This window comes from Alexandromys fortis, unplaced genomic scaffold (assembly GCF_014885135.2).
Source record: "Alexandromys fortis isolate MF-2015 unplaced genomic scaffold, M_Fortis_MF-2015_v1.1 scaffold_70, whole genome shotgun sequence".
NCBI classification, from domain to species: Eukaryota; Metazoa; Chordata; class Mammalia; order Rodentia; family Cricetidae; genus Alexandromys; species Alexandromys fortis.
Window position 1 is genome coordinate 1125109 of NW_026067955.1, and position 16130 is coordinate 1141238.

Genomic DNA, 16130 nt, shown 5'->3' on the forward strand with positions numbered 1-16130 from the left:
AGAGTGAGTTCCAGGACACCCAGGGCTGTTACACAGAGAAACTCTGTCTCGGGGGTGGGGGGGTGGGGGGAGGTAGAGGCAGGAAGATCAGAAGTTCCAGGTCATTCTTGACTACATATCACGTTTGAGGTCAGCCTGGGCTACATAAAGAAAAAAAGCAACAACAAAACATCAATGATTTTTAACATTACTTAGATAGATATAAACAGACAGATAATGTTTTTAAAAGTATATTTCAGGAGTATGTTCTCTTTGCTGTGTTATCAAATTCTAGAACTTGTTATTTCATAAGACAGAAACTGTCCCGCATTAAAAAGCAGCTCCCTCCCGCAGCCTTCATTCCCTGGCAACTTGCTTTCTGCTCCTGGGTCTGTGTGCCCATTGTCCAGGCCCACTCCAGGTGCTCCTATGAAGGAAGCCTCACAACGCTGTCCTTTCAGACTGGCTCACTTCCCCGTGAGCAGGATAGCATCCTGGGGAAGGCTCAGGTTGCACCAGGCCAGGCCCATCCTGCACCTATGCACTGCCCTCCCCTGCCTTTGCTGGTGTTGTTCTTCGGCCCACACTGCCCAGGTCCTTCTGAAGCAAGATTGCTCCTTCTGCAGCCTGAGGAAACTTTCCCTTCAGCCCGTCCAGCGGTGCTGTCCTTGGTTTCCCTGCACCCTTTCCTGATCTGTTGCAACCCATGACCTACCCATCCTCTATTGGTGTTTCTTTGAGGAACACGCAATGTTTTGTGTGTCCAGGTCAGTAAAGGACCCGGGAGGGATTAAGGCATCATGGAGTGAATGAATGAGTGTATTGATTGATAAAGACAACTTAGCCAGGGCTGGAGAGATGGCTTAGCTGCTGAGAGCACTGGCTGTCCTTCCAGAGGACCCAGGTTCGATTCCCAGCACCCACACAGTGGCTCACAATCTTCTATAACTCCAGTCCCAGAAAATCCAACTCCCTCCTCCTTTGTGGGCTCTGCATACACTTGATGCGCAAACGTACATGCAGGCAATACACTCATACACATTAAATATGATAGCAAGAAATTAAACACAACTCAGCTTCTGTTTGTGGCTATTTCATGTGGATTCCATCTGTGAGAGGTGAAGGAACTTTACTCACCTTGAGGAGCCTTGGTGTGCCCAGAAGGGCAGAAAGCCGTGACTATGTGCTACGCAGCAGGACGGGGGCAAGACCTCCTGATATTTCAAGTTTTCAGGAGAATTCTGGCCTCTGATCTTCAGAGATGGTCTTAGCATCTTAGCATGTCAGGACTAGACGGCATCCACATTTTACACTTGGGGAAACTGAGTCCAACCCTGGACAGAAAGATGGGTCTAGACTCCCATCTTTAATGGTTTTCAAAAGGCTCAAACCTTAGGGGAGGTTGTGCTGGGTGGCAGGGCCTGTACCCTTTGAGTATGCAGGAAGGTGTAGGGAACCAGTAGTCGAAGGCTGACTGCCAAGACACCTTCTGCAGTCCCACCATGAAAGCCTTAATGGGGCCCTGGACTCCCCTTTCTTCTGCCAAAGAATGGCCACTTAGAGGCTGCTGGGGTCTGAAGGGCCAGGGCCTGTAATTAGTCTCCCCCGAGCTCCTCTTCCTGTTTCCCACAGTGACTCTTTTCAGTCTGCCTGCCAGTATCCCCAGGACTCCTGAGGGCTCTTAGGCCCCCATCGCTAGGCACCTACCTCCCACTCCCTTTCCACCCACCCACTTCTGGCCTCAGCATAGAGCTGAGTTCTCACCAAGAGCAGGGACGTCTGAGAGTCCCCTGGATGCCTGTGGGACCTGTGGCTGCACACATCTCCTTCCAGCAGAGGAAACAGGCCAGAGAGAACAGGTGGGTGGGGTGGGTAGACTTGGATTTCCTGATGTACAGTCTGTGGGATCCATAGATCACCCCAAACCCCCATAGGCCTGCATCCTGCATTCTCTCAGCTCCTCCAAAACCTCCCTCCTTCTCAAGCCCACCCTGTTCCCTTCAGGTCTGAGTGTCACAGGCTCATAAGATGACAAGATTGCATGACAACCAGTCTGTCTCTACATCACAGACTGAGAGACTCAGGGCCAGGCCAGGAGGGTTTGAACTTATGATTACTCAGTTGATAGGTGACAGAAACACAGTTATTACAGGAGCATGGTCCCTTACCTTCATGAAGGGCCTGGCTCGCTGGGAACTATCTCCTGTATAGTACTTTGTAAGCCTGTCCCACTCAGACCCCATCAGGTCTCTGAGGCCCCACACTCAACACTGAGCGAGCCAGGTGTGCCCTAGTCACTCCTGCAATCTTCCGGCCCTGGTCTTGGCAGTGTAGGAGCTGTGGGAGTGTGCAGAGGCTGCAAGGGAGGTTCTGGGGTTTGCCACTGCAAACCTCTTCATCAGCTTTGCCTCTGAGGGCTAAAGTTCCTGGGGTTGCAGGTGGGGGAGGGCAGTCTCACTGGCGGAGTCAGCAGCACTGGCCTTTGGGAGTCTGACTGCTGACTACTGGGTGGCCCAGCTGGCTCCCGGGACCCAGTGGTAGCTAGCTGGTCATAACTGTAGACTGGGAGGCTTGTAGACTCTAGGCCTCCAGGAACTCCTGACAGACAGAGCAGGTAAGCCGCAGAACTGAACAGAAACTGGGATGGGTAGCGGGGGAGCTGGCCTGGTCAGAGGCCAGATGGAAGCAGGTGGGGGCTAAGAGAGATCCTATCGTAAACCTTTGGGAGGAGAAAGCAAATTTCACAGGGAAGGAAGGAGGAACGGTGTGTGTGTGTGTGTGTGTGTGTGTGTGTGTGTGTGTTAGAGTTAGACACAGAATGAGGCATACCAACAGGAGAGGCATGATGGGCTGGGGCTTAGCAAAGTGCTTGCCTTGCAAGTGGGAGGACTGGAATTTGATCCTTAGAATCCACATAAAAATTCTGGGTATTGTGGCATGCATTTGCAATCCCAGAACTGGGGAGACAGAGACGAGAAAATCCCTGCAAACCTAGTTAACTGGTGAGCTTCAGGCCAATAATAGACAAAGGAGGTAGGCAGCATCCTGAGGATGAAACCTGAAGTTGCTTACATCTATACACGCATGAACACACACACGCACACATAGAGACAGAGAGAGAGAGAGAGATACACACATATGCACACACATAGAAGTGCACACACACAGAAAGAGAGAGGTACACACATATGCACATACACAGAGGTACAGAGAGAGAGAGAGAGGTATACACACACTGATAGAGGTACACACATAGAAAGAAAGAGAGGTACACACATGTACATACACATAGAGGTGCACACACAGAGATACACACATGCATATACATATAAAATAGAAAAAAAGGAAAGACAAGAGCATATACTAAAGCAAACATAATGGCTCATACCTGTAATCCTAGCACTCAGGGGGCAGAGTCAGGAGGATTACTACAAGTTCAAGGCCAGCCTGAGCAACCAATTACTATAGCTAAAGTAAGGAAGGGAGGGCTTAGAAGTAAGTTTTGGGACAAAGAAGGAGACCACCACTCCAACTGAAATATCTGGACAAAGCGATATCAAGAGGGTGAGCTCAGAAGAGCAAACACACTGAGACCGGAAGTGCATTTGGTTTTTCTTTTAATCAGGTGATAACTGTGTTTCTTCCCCATTGGCTGGGGTCTGAACTCAGAGATTTAATTCGATTGGCGAGTCTGGAAAGAGTTGGCACCCTAGAAATGATGGAACGGGTGAGAAATTACGGCTTCAGGCCACCAAATTCCTGGAACACTGCCGCAGGCCTTTGTGTAAACAAGGGTTTTACTGGATTGCGTGTATGGGGATTAAAACATTTGCATAAAAATCTTATAAGGTGAGGAATATAAAAAGATCTGAATTTTTAGTCATCAGTACAGGTTTTGCAATATTTGATAGAAGATATTTGGCATTTCTTACAGACAGAAGAAAGAAGTAAAGGAGGGAGAGACAGAAAGGTGGAGACAGTGCTAATGTCCAGGATGGAGGGACTGATGGACAGGGACAGACAGCCAGGCAGGATAACGAGATGGAAAGCAAGGTTACTCCTGGAGATGGACAGACATAAAATGGACAGTACGCAGACAAGGTATTGGGAACGATGGCCCAGGCTCACCACTTGGATTAGTGAACTGAAGTGGTCTTCCCTTATCCCAGAGTCTGTCTCCTAATTCCAGAGTGCAGCAAGTCCCTGCTACAGGAAGGGAGACTCTGAGGCTAGAGCAGGGTTTTGTGAGCGGAACGGAGGTGGGGCAAGTACTGGGTAGGGATTTCTGACCTAGTTTTTCCCTCAGTTACTGACCCTGCCACTTGGCAAGATCTCTGTAGTTAACTCTCTTTTGGCTGTGATAGACCATGGAATCAAAGGATAGACCTTATGGTCTAGCCTCAGCTCAGGCTCCGTCTTTGCAGCTAACTTATTGATCTGTTCTACTTAACTCTGACCTCTGCCTTAGTCCCAGAAGGCTTCTTGAGATCTAGCCTTCCAGACCCCATTTTAGCTTTCTGGAGAGGAAGAGGTAAAGAAAATACCCCTCTTTTAAAAGCATATCCTAAGCATAATACACAATACTTTTTTCCATTTCTCTGACGAATGCTCACTCTTAGCGGTGCATCCAACTGCAAGGGAGCCTGGGGGATGAACCACTGGATGAAAGTGGAGTCTGCTCAGTGTCGCTCTAGGCTGCCTTCCAGCTTCTTCCCCACACCAGGCTTCAGCACATCCTCACAGTTTCCTTTCCCTTGTAAAAGATTACAGGTATGATGAAAGTCTGAAGCATTCATTCCCAACCAGTAAAACCCCTTCCGTCAGGTTTTGCCCCTTGCCCACCCGTGTGCTGAGGATGAACCAGACAGAAAGAGGAAACAAGAAAGGACCTCTACAGCCATCTGCTTCCCGGGTACCATTTAGGACATGTGACACCAATATGTGGACATCCTCTGGCACCTGACCTGGCATGTCTGATGACTTGTAGCTCTCTTTACAAATGACTTACTGGGTGGTCAGTGGAAGACAGTCAGTGGCTCCCCTGTCAGGACTAGACTGGAGATGCCTTTGTTTGCTGTCTCTCCTGGGTGAAAGAGGAAAACCCTACATGCCACTTAAAAAAGAAGTGCACAAGCCAAAGGGTAAAGGAGAAGGAAATGGGGGCGTAACTGTCTCCTTAGTGAGACCTGTCCTTCTACACCTCAGCTACACCCCTCCATGCAGATCACAGACTCATTGCTAAACCTGTCTTTCAGATCCCTAAATCCCTAAATTCAGAATCCATTGTCTCTTCTCCCCCCCCCTCGCCCCCAGTTGCTAAAATTGGGCTTTCAGGTCCTGTTGGTCAGGGGACTCTCCTTGACTCCAATAAATAGTCCTCGAGGTTTTTTTCTGTATCTTTTTTTTTTTTTTAATTCCTTTATCTGGGAAATGAAGAACCTGCAAAAGGCTGCCTGTGGTCCATGACAACAGTGTGACCATTCTGTGTGCCTGCCAGGCTCACTTTTTATGCCCTCACCCAAACACACATGCATCTTCGTGGCTATTTCTGTATTGCTTTGCCACCGACAGGATGGTCACTGCCACTGGGCAAGGTGTCTTGGAATCTGCCGTACCGGGAAGTGCCTCCTTCAGCACAGCGAAGAGTTCATCACTGGAGACTATCAAAGCTTTTTGATGCATACGGAGCTTATTGCTGTTCATTTTTTTTCCTATTTTCAACAGCCTTGGGCTGCTCTGCCTATGCATGAAAGCGGCTTCACAGCGCTTTAAAGTAGGGCAGGCAAGGGCGATTCTTTTGGCGTATGGTTTAATCCTGCCTACCTACTAACAGTTCTCACGGGGACCAACAGCACCCAGCAGGCTGAGCTTCCCAGCAACAGCCTTGGGCTGTTTGGAGTCCCTCTCCACCTCTCCCCTTCTGTGGACACCTGGGAGGAGGGTGTGGAGGGGGGGCACTGTCCACAATCCTACTCTCTTCTCCAGGCCACGGAAAGTTTATGGCCCTCAGGCTGCCCACTCTGATTGACGGCAGCAACTTTCTCTTCCAGAAAGGAAACTACCCGCTCTAGGTCTTCCTCCTGAGAAGCCAGACTCCTTTCTCATCCTAGCTCTTGCCCACTCTTTCCTTGCTCTGCCCGCCACAGCAAAGGGTGCAGCATCTTTTGAGCGTCCTCCTCCCCTGTGCAGCTGCCTCCCTGCAGGACATCCCTTCAAGGAGGATGAAGGGGGGGGGTGTGGTGAGCAGTGTAGAGGTGTTAGGGATCTGGTGTTGTTCCCATTTCCTCAGGAGTGTACAGAAATGTGCTAGCCGATGAATGGGACCCAGAGCCCCGCAGCCTCTTTGTGAAGCCTGGAAGAGGAGGGTCTCCGAGGGGGCTCTTTGGCTTCCTCCTAGAATGGCTCATACCAGAAATTCCAGCTTCCTCTCTACCCTGTGGTCAGGGCCCTCAGCCCAGCTGGGCAGCAGCAGGGTGCTGATCAGTTATTAAAAGCTGAGCTGGTGGCTGGGCTCAATACAATTCATCAGGCGATGCCCCCTGGGAGTGATGGATGATGACAAATGAGGGGGGGGGGCGGTCTCTGAGCTACCCATGGCCACAGCTGGGGAAACTCAGCCATCAAAGCCCGGGGTTCTCCAGTGGGGTGATTCTGAGGGCCAAGGGGATCAAGTTTCGGGCAAATGGGTTAGGGGCGGAGAAACTCCACTACAGGAGACATGCTGCCTTGTGTGGGGCCCCAGCAGCTCAGGGGCACAGAGCGGAGCTAGACAGAAGGTGGGGGGAAGGGTTGGCAGACCCCTCTGATCCCAGCACTGCAGGAAGGAGGTCTGGGAGGGGATAGGCAGGAGGAGGGACAGGACTGGGATTGGGAGGGGGCTTCTGGGAGATCAAGCAGTGCCACTTAAAGCAGGTGTGGGGACCTGCTCAGGACAACTGCTGTGGCCTTGCCACCAGCCGGTCTGCAGGACCTCAGCTCTAGCAGGGCTGGGCCTCAGAGAAGAAGGCTCTAGTTGGTCAGGAGAACTCTGCGGTTGCCCAGATCAATCAGGAGTGGAAGGAGCCCGAAGGGGACGTCAAGGGAGCGCTCCAGGTGAAGTGGAAATCAGGCCTTGAAGGCTGGAAGGGGCAGGAGTCAAGGGAGAACCATTCTGAGGGACCAGATTGCAACCATGGACATGGCAGGGGACTGGGAAGTGAGTGGGAGCTTTAAAGAAAATACGAGAATGTTGCAAAAGTCACGTCAGAGCAGGATCCACGTTCTGGGGCAAGAGATGGTGGGAAAGCCCTGTCTTGTGGATCCCTGTCTTGTGGTCAGCAGATCTGCCAGCAGTCAGCGGTCAGCTTGAAGTTCAAGCCTGCTTCTCAAGGCTGTATCATGGCAGTGCCACCCAGGGAGGACATAAGGGGGAAGGAGACTCCAGACCTTACGGCTGTGCAGTCTTCACGGCATTTGTATCACTCAACATCTGAAGGTGGGGTAGCCTGAGTAGCATCTAAAAGCCACCTGCCTTCCGCTTATTGTCTCCCTGGAAGGTAGACTCCTTATTCCATGAGAGTAAAAAAAGTCGCCTCTGCCCTGTGCAGAAGTTGAGCTCCCCTGGTCCTCTGGGAGGGGAACAACCCGCCACTCCCCTGGAACAGCCAGCTACCCTCTTCTGCTTCACCTTACCCCGACTCAGCACATGGTGGTATAGGTGAGGAGGCTTAGAATTCCAGCGAGGCATCCCATGATGCTCTGACCCTCCCGTTTGGCAGAGGAAGAAAGAGATAAAGAACACCCACGCTAACTTCTCTCAAGCTGAACAGCCAACAGACCTGTTTCCCTGTTCACTGTGTGGCATCAAGATAGTTTGGCTCCTGTGTGTGCTGGGGTTGTTTGATGATGATGATGATGATGATGATGATGATGATGATGATGATGATGATGACAATGATGAGTGTGTGTGTGTTATGCTGGTAAGCAGACTCCCAACTGTCTGCCTTCTTGGAACTGAGGCTGCCTTTCTGTTTGCCTGCATGATCTCTGAACTACCACCCAGCCCCACAGTGGATTAAAGCACCCAATAGTCTCTGTATCTTTCTGGGGTTGGGGTAGAGCTAAGTTTTTGATGCTGTGTGATTTGGGGTGTGCTGCTGGACTTAGAGTCCAAGGTTGGGGTAGGAGGGTGGAGAGAGATGGGGATCTGTGGGCTCTGGCTGCTGTTCCCGGGGATTTGAGCCTTCTTTTTCCTTCTCCCCACGCTGAAATCCTGGGGTTTTTGAGTGGGTGTGTATGCTTGTGAAGTTCTGAGGGGCCTCAGGGGAAGCACTGATGTTCTGGGGGTTCTCTTGGAGTTACTAACATGTGAGGGTACTGCTGAGAGGCCTTCTGAGGTTCTGGAGGTGCTTGCTCCCCTCATTCCTGGCAGGTTGCTATTGGCTTCTTCTGAGCTTAGCACTTTGCCCTTTGAAGATTTTGATAACCACAGGCACACACGTGGGCCTCTATTCCGGGACACAAACATTCCTCAGGTTTAATCAACTTGAACAAAAACACCGAGAGGAAGGAAGCCCTATTCCAAAGCTTTTAAGGACCAGCTCCATTCCAAGGGACAAGGTTTCTCCCTATCGAGCCCAGATAGCCAGTGGCCTTAGCCTGAGGAGGCCTTGGCACTTTGGTCAGCCAAGACCAGCCTCACCTCAGTCACCAGAGCTCACACAGGCTAGAGTGGGAGGCAGCCCTACCCTCCCTTGCTCCATGTTCTCTTGACTTCTTGTATTCCCTCTCTCAGCTTCCTAAGACACGTCATTTCTTGTGGCCCTGCCTAGACCTTTCTGACCTCAGGATCCTGTTCCATACCCTGCCAGGAAGTCCCCAAGACTGTTTTTCCTCCCTTGCCCTTCACTTTCCTCAGGTCTCTACTGTTCTTTCTCGAAGTGGCCTCTTCTCTGCAGCACTCTGTCTTGAGGGCAGAACCCACCTGCTGTTCTGGGTACCTGGGCCTCTATGGAGCCAGCTCCTAGGGGCAGGCAGGGCCTGCTGCCCAGGACTTTACAGAAATCCTTCAAGGGCATGTCTTAGCATTCCTGACCCCAACCTTTCTCCTTACTGGCTTGCCCATATGGCTAGGCGATTTATCCCCATCCTCTCAGCGCTAGTCCTCTGGTTTGTGGGTAGGAGGATCATGCTGTTCTTGTTTCAGTCTGAGGAAAAAAGTTGGGATAAAGAAGTAGGTTCGTCTTCAGCTGCTGGAACATGGTTACCCATTACTCATGGATCTTTCCCCCTGGTCCCACCAGAGTGGATGGGGAACCAGAGGGTAAGTAGAAGTCATGGGTTGGGGGAGACCTGCATAGCCATAGCCAGGCTCTGTGGCTTTGATATGCTTTGATATGCTTGCTACAACAAGGTCTGGTGCGGTGCCTCCGCATTCTCAGGGCCTGAAGTCACTGAAGACAGTCTTGGGGGAGAAGCCACAATAGAAGAATCTGTAGGCTGGATGCCATTTAGGCGGGGCTGAGAGTCACTCAAGGCTGCAGGGGCAGAGCCAACACAGGGAGCCTGCCTCTCCCTAAAGGTTCCTATCCACTGCCATGTGGGAACCTGTCTTGCTTCCCCTGCCAGTGCTGCTCTGCCCCAGGCACTAGACCCAAGGCTGCTTCTGGGTCCATGCAAACAGAGAAAAACAAAGGTTATACCTTCCTATCCCTGTCAGGGAGGTAGGGCTGCCATCAAGGTGGCTGCTACATCTCCCTAGAGAATAGGCACGTGGTATCTTGGGATCTGGGGCAGCATTTATAGGAATCTCTTCTAGGGGAGCAGATTTGGTACAGGGAGGTGGGGTAGCAGCCATGTCTGACCTTGACAAGGAGCTATCTATATGACTTCACCCTTGAGTGAACAGAGGCTCCTTCAGGCAGCCTGATAGGATTCTTTCCTCCCCCCCCCTCATGTCTAGGCTCCATATCACCTGCTCAGTGAGGCCCTTGCACACCAGTCTTCCTAAAAGAGCTGGTTCCACACTACATGTCTCTTCCCCTACTGTATTTCCCCCTCAGCTCTGGTGGCTCACAGTGAGCTGTCCCTTTCTACCTCCCTATATGCTAAGTCTCATGGGATGACCCTGTGCCATCAGCAGGTGGAGACATGACTGCCACATAAGATATTTGGAATGAGTGAATTAACAAGGCTTGGGAGGTAGCAGTGAATCCCTCTAAGACAGGACAAGGTTGACAGGCAGAGGTTTTCAACCAGGAGTGTCTGTCCTGTTCAGGCAGCTGGCTACTGTCTAGGTACCACAGGAGGCAGGGTTAAAATCAGTAGGGGCTGATTACTCTATGTTGAGTGTCTGTTGCCCTTGTGAAGGGCTCCAGCAAGCTCGGGACATCGCAACCTTATGATATAGGCCCATGATTGAAGAAGGGTCACTGAAACAAGGAACCTTTCTGCCAGACTGTTTCTGAAGTCTCTGTTGATCTCGAAGCCAGGTAAAGTCCTAAGGTAAAGAGAGTCAGGGACAGAGAAGCAGGGTGCTGTCTCCAGAGAGCCAACAGCATGTCTAGGGGCTAGTTTTGCCTGAACCCTGAGACCAGATGGGCCTGGTGTTGACTCCTGTGCTGTGTCTGAGAAAACTCCGCCTTAGCAATTTTTCTGTGGAATCAGAGGGGAAGTCAGAGTCATCTTCCTGGAAGACAGGTCCTTTGGGAAGGAGGCAGAGATGGCTCATAGGGCTCAGGTCCCCATCCAGCTTAATGGGTCTGGCTAGCAGTGGGAGGTGAGTTGGTGAGACTGAGACCTGTGCACTCTGAGCATTTGCAAGGAGCTTCCCTCTATGGGGAACTCCTCTCGCTCTGAGCATTTGTCTTGGAGCTTCCCTCTGTAGCTCTGTCTGAGCCTCTGGCCAGCTGGTGTCCTGCAGTGTTCTACCTGAAGATGATTTTCCTCAGGAATCCTCCTCACTCCCGCTGCTCTTTTGCCAAAAACAGTCCTCGTGGGACTGATCAGGACACCCTTTGGATTCTCCTGGCAATCTTCAGGCTCTGGGGGGTTATTTAATGTATGTTGGTAGGATAGGTTCCTGAACTGTGACCCCTATAGTCTCAACGTCCAGAACAGTCCTGGCACACAGTTGGTGGTCAGTAGGTTTCTGTTGAAAGAATAAATGTTTTTTTAAAGGGAGGGGCATCAGATGTCTCTGTGGGAAAAGACGTTTGCCACCAGGACCCAGTGACCTGTGCTCTGTCCCACGTGATGGAGAAAGTCAATTCCTATATGTCATTCCCTGCCATGGCAATGCTGCCCCCCAAAAACTACACACCCACCCGTTAGATAAATGTAATAAAAATGCTTTTAAAGCCCGTCAGGACAAGGTCACGGCCCAAAGTCTTTCAGCATCAGTGCTGGGAGAATTGTGGCGCACTGAAGGGCTGGAAGCCGCAGAGTGCTGGGTCCCAGCTGAGAACAGCTCTTTGCTTTGTCTGCCTCTTGCTCCTCCCCACAGACTGGGCCAGGGAAGGGAGGGGGCAGCCAGGGGTCCAGCTCCTCTGGGAGGATAGGAAACTCTCACCCCTTCACCGGGGCTGGAACAAGCACAGCAGCAGGCAGACGAGGTTCATCTTCTCGCAGGTCTGGTTTGAGTTTTGAAGGACTCATTTCCGCCTGTGGGGGTGAGTTATCTTCTTGTGAAATCAAGTCGTAAGAACAAAAAGGTTTGACTAGTGTAACACGTGTGTTCTCCCTCATATATACTCAGGAGACCATGTGGATAGGTTCCTCCCTGCCTCTGTGGCCAGCCTCAGTAGGGTATTGTCCTAAGATGCCACGATACTGGGCTCTGCAGAGGGGCTGTGCCTAGCGGGGAGAGCTCGCTGGGGGCAGGTGCTGGAGGTAGGTAGACTTGCACATCCATCAGCGGGGGGCGGGGAGGGGGCTCATCAAGAATCGTGGTGTGTTCCCAGCACTGAGGCTATAAAGGTAAAGGGGCTGACCAGGGGCAAGTGGACACTGGGGGATGGTCTCAAGGGAGTTTGGCAAAGGGGGAGGGCTTGGGCTGGACCCCAGAGCAGGAGGGGTGGGGAGCCCAGCTGTGGGACAGACCAAGTGGTGCCGGCCACAGCCCGCCCACCCTTTCATCTCTGCAGCTCCTTCCTCCTTGGTCCCCCCTTTCTACTCTGTCTGTGGGTCCATCTGGGTGGGCTTGGGGCGGGGAAGGAAGGGGTCTGTGCGGGCAGTTTGCACTAGGGAAATCTTTGAAAGTAGACCAGCTGGTAGCAGGTCAGTTGGCCCACTAGGTGCTCCAGCAAGAGCCTGGAACTCCAGGGGTGCAGGAAAGGACTGTCAGACCAAGCGAAAGGGTAGGAAAAGACAAGAGGAGACTCCTGAATGCTCCCCCACTCTCCTCCACCCCCACCCCACCAGCCCTTCCCTGACCTGAAGTCCCAGATGGCTTTTCCCAGAGAGCTAAAAGCAAGAAAGTAACCTTTGGGATTAAGAAGAAATGCTCCTTTGTTTCTGGTTTTCTTTCTTTCTTTTTTTTTTCTTTTAAGCCTCTTTTCACATTTGTATGCCCCCCTTTTTCTTTTCTGTCGCTCCCTTTTCTGGGTTCAAGGAAGAAGGGCTGGAGCATGGCATCCCACGCAGGAGAGGATGGAAACCAGACCTCCTCCGGGATGACTGACGACTACAGCAGCTGGTACATCGAGGAGCCTCTAGGGCCTGAGGAGGGGCAGCCAGAGGGGTAAGTGTAGCATTTGGCTCAGTCAGCCATCGGAACAGGGCATGGTATAGAGGTTGCCAAGATGGAGGCAGAGAGACCCTGGACCAGTGTTTTAAGAGTGGCTCTTCCATTTATCTGAGGCGTGACACCAGGCAGGTCACAGCTTCAGGCTGTCTCTAATACCTGAGAACAACCGTTCTTGAGTTCTTAAGAAGGGCTTGAGGCCATCTGGCCTGTAGCCAGCCAAGATGGTAGCGGTGTGACTATCCCAGACCTCTGTGGTGACTGGTATATGGTTTGTACCTGGGGCTTTACAAGCATGGGAGAGTCAGAAACCCTAGAAGGAAAACCCGGGGAGTCACTGAAGCAACCTGTGGCTCATCTCTGGTCCACGCTGAGTCGGGTTTAGGAAGGTACGGAAGGAGAGGAGGTCTGGTTTTAGCAGCAAGTGCGTAGGCTAGCCCAGGGAAGGTACACATGCAGTCCAACTCACCCTCATCCCACGGGTGTCCTGAGAGTTCTTGGCCTTGACCCTTCTTATCTGCTTAGTCTGGGCACTGAGGTTTTCTGGGGCATGGCACTCCTCTCCCCTAAGACCGTCTGCCTCCATGGCACTCTGAGCTCAGCTCTCCCGGCATTGTTCCTGGCCCCTGCTCCATCTGAGCAGTTTTGAAGAACTGGAAAGGTGAGGCAGAGAGGTGGGGGTGGAGTGGGATGGGGTGGAGGGGAGGTACTAAGCCAGATGTGTGTACATCTGTTCCCCATTAAAATTTGAAACTGGAGAAGGAAAAATGCTCAAGTGTTTCCCCAGAGGCTATGGCTGCGGCATGGCTTGGTTGGGGTCACCCAGCAGGGACTGAGGCCCCACCCAGGCCCGAGGGAAGGTGCTGTTGTTCGGAGGACTTAGGGTTCTGGCCACCTGCAAAAGTCTGTGGTCAGCAAGGCCCTCGTGACCCCCTCTCCCCAGTCTCCCCAACTCTGCCACATAGGCATTGGCTAGAGGAGGGGCCTAGGCTCTCCAAGGACACCAAGCTCCAAACTTGGGGTGAGGACATAATCAGAAAGTGTGTCCTTGTGACCAGGGACCAGGCTGGGCATGGGCTGGAAGCCAGGTGCCTGCAACTAGTTCTGGGTCTGCAGAGAGGTGGGTCTGTAGAGTGAAGGGGATTATTGCAACCTTCTTATTCAGAAAACAAAACATAGCAAGTCTATACACAACTTCACCTCTCGCCCACCCCTACCCCCACCCGCCAAAGATGAGAACTGAAAGCTGGGAATACAGGGGATTCCCTAGGAGATGAACTTGGGTTCACCTCTGCCTCTGTGAGTCAGACACCCCAGGGGTGCACTACTTCAAAGCTCCAGGATGCAGACTCTCTGTACCTTAGTGTGCCCTGCACCATAGGATGGAACTAGGGCGGGGTCCCAGGGTCAGGATGGACTCAGTCACAGACTTCTAAGCTCGAGGCCTCTGCCTTGCACAGGCGGGCTTCCCAGTGCCTCCCACACCGGCTTTAACCTTGCCCTGGCCTCCCTCTGGGCCAGCAAGCTGAGAGGATTGTCTAGTGCCAGTGTCTTCTCTCCCTACTCAGGCTCTTTCTGCATTCCAGGGTTGCCTCTTCCCTTCTTTTTCTGAGGAGATGCCAACCTCTGTCCAGCTCAAGTCCCAAAGCTCTGTAAAGGTTACTTTTTTTTATGGCTGTGATCCAGTTTGGAGCCTCTCAGCCATCTTCTCAGAAGCCTGGTAGAACTTTTTCTCCCTTCTGTACTCTTCAGTACCAGAGAGGTAGTTTCTTGCCCTCCCCATGGTAATATCTGTTATCCTGTCTGAAAAATCACACAAAGCCTGAGTCCCCACGCATCCTGAGTGAACAACTAAACTAAGGCGTCAGGAACGTTACGTTCAATAAGGACCAGAGTTTCTCCAGATAGTGTTTTAAGTAAGGTTTCCAGGGTTGAGGTGGCTTTTAGTTTGATGTGGGCTCATGAGAAAGTGACCAAGTTGCTCAAAGAGCAGAGTACTGTATCCCTGTCCTGGCAAGGCTAGAAGCCCAGGACTGAGCAGGACTAGACACGGAGAGGGGTTTAGGGACTTGAGCAGTGCTCCCGAGGCTCCAAGGCTGATCATATTGCACTTGGGAGTCAGAGGCTATAAGACCCAAGCTCAAGCCGGGTGGTGGCGGTGCATGCCTCTAATCCCAGCACTCAGGATTCTGTGAGTTCGAGGCCAGCCTGGTCTACAGAATGGATTCCAGGATAGGTTCCAAAGCTACAGAGAAACCCTGCCTCGTAAAACAAAAAAATGAAACAAACAACAAGACCCAGAATCAGGCAGTGGGTATTCATCCCCTGTGCCCCTGCATGACAGGCATGTTGCTTATGGAGGTGGCTTTGCTGGGGCTAGAGATGGCACAATAAAGACCCATGTGACCCTTCCACCTCAACGATGATCTCAAGAAGTCCCCAAGAAAAAACCAGGTGGAGGGGGGAGGCCAACCAGCAGATGGTCCCAGGGCTCAGCACACCTGTTTGCTTTCTTTGCTACTCAGCAGGCAGGTGGCTAAGAGGGTGGCCTAGCCTCCTGACCAACAAAGCCAAGCCACAGCAGATGCCTTTCAGCTCCATCCCCTGCCCCTCCCTCTTCCCAACTCCTCACTCTTCTCCCCCACCTCCCCATCCCACACATGCCACATCCCCATCTTCCCAGGTCTCTCTCACATTGGAAACCCCCCTCTGGCTCTCAGATGCAAGCTTGGCATTCTAGAAAACTTTCCCAGCCCTGGCACCCAGCCTGCCTGCTTACCCGTCTTTAGTGGAAGCTTTCTCTGCCACGTGACTCAGCCATGGACGGTCCTCCTTGAGCCTTTTATTTCCATGGGCTTCTTGCTGTGCTTCAGGGCAGGACCTCTGCCAGCCCCCAGGGAGCCTCTGTGGTGATTAGGAAAAGGGACCCTTCATTTAGTGTGTTCAGTTCAGCAGGCACAGAGCATGGAGGATTTCTGAGTCGTGCCCTTGTGCAATAATACAATCTGTTTTGCTGCACCCCAAAGCCTTTAATGAGATGGAATGGGGAAAAAGAAAGGACCCTTCCGGTTCTAGATCCTTCAGGCAGCAGAAGCAAATCAGACAGGACTAAACTGATTACTACTAGACTACTTGACTCAGGTCGTAGGTTCAACCTCTGTAGGTCTGTGGGTCCGGGAGCCGTCAGGAATCCCCTAAAGGTTAATGGATGATGACTACCTTGGAGGACAGGAACTATTGGGGTGACCAAGAATAGACATTCAGACCAAGCTTCACTACTCTGTGTTTCTCAGGAGTCTCTTGTCTCTAGCCCTATAGCATGGCACAGGACCAGCAGATACAGGAGCATGGGGATCCAGACTGACCTGAAGAGCAGAACTAGGCAGCCTGGGGTCGGGGTAGAGGGAGGGAGATACTGGTGAGACCTCCT

General features: G+C 51.9%; 1 protein-coding gene and 1 long non-coding RNA gene across 10 annotated transcripts in view; one reads left to right on the plus strand and one right to left on the minus strand.

Annotated features, from left to right (window-relative positions):
• Stra6 (signaling receptor and transporter of retinol STRA6) overlaps positions 1–16130 on the plus strand; it is an 82376-nt gene that overhangs the window by 50808 nt on the left and 15438 nt on the right. For 4 of the 8 annotated variants that reach the window (XM_050151816.1, XM_050151823.1, XM_050151822.1 and 1 more), the window contains exons 1-2: positions 11714–11847; positions 12569–12697. In XM_050151816.1, coding sequence (XP_050007773.1) covers positions 12585–12697 — 113 coding nt within the window. In that variant the 5' untranslated portion in view covers positions 11714–11847; positions 12569–12584. Of the gene's footprint in view, positions 1–2573; positions 2594–11488; positions 11628–11713; positions 11848–12147; positions 12315–12568; positions 12698–16130 lie in introns of those variants that run through there. The other 4 variants (XM_050151821.1, XM_050151819.1, XM_050151817.1 and 1 more) reach the window with 4 other exon arrangements.
• Positions 11471–16119, minus strand: LOC126507433 (uncharacterized). 2 transcript variants are annotated; one of them, XR_007593525.1, is made up of 3 exons: positions 15480–16119; positions 13170–13353; positions 11471–11619 (listed from the first exon to the last, which is right to left on the minus strand). It is a non-coding gene; the product is annotated as an uncharacterized lncRNA (long non-coding RNA). The 2 variants fall into 2 exon arrangements; XR_007593526.1 differs by lacking the exon at positions 15480–16119 and adding an exon at positions 14060–14179.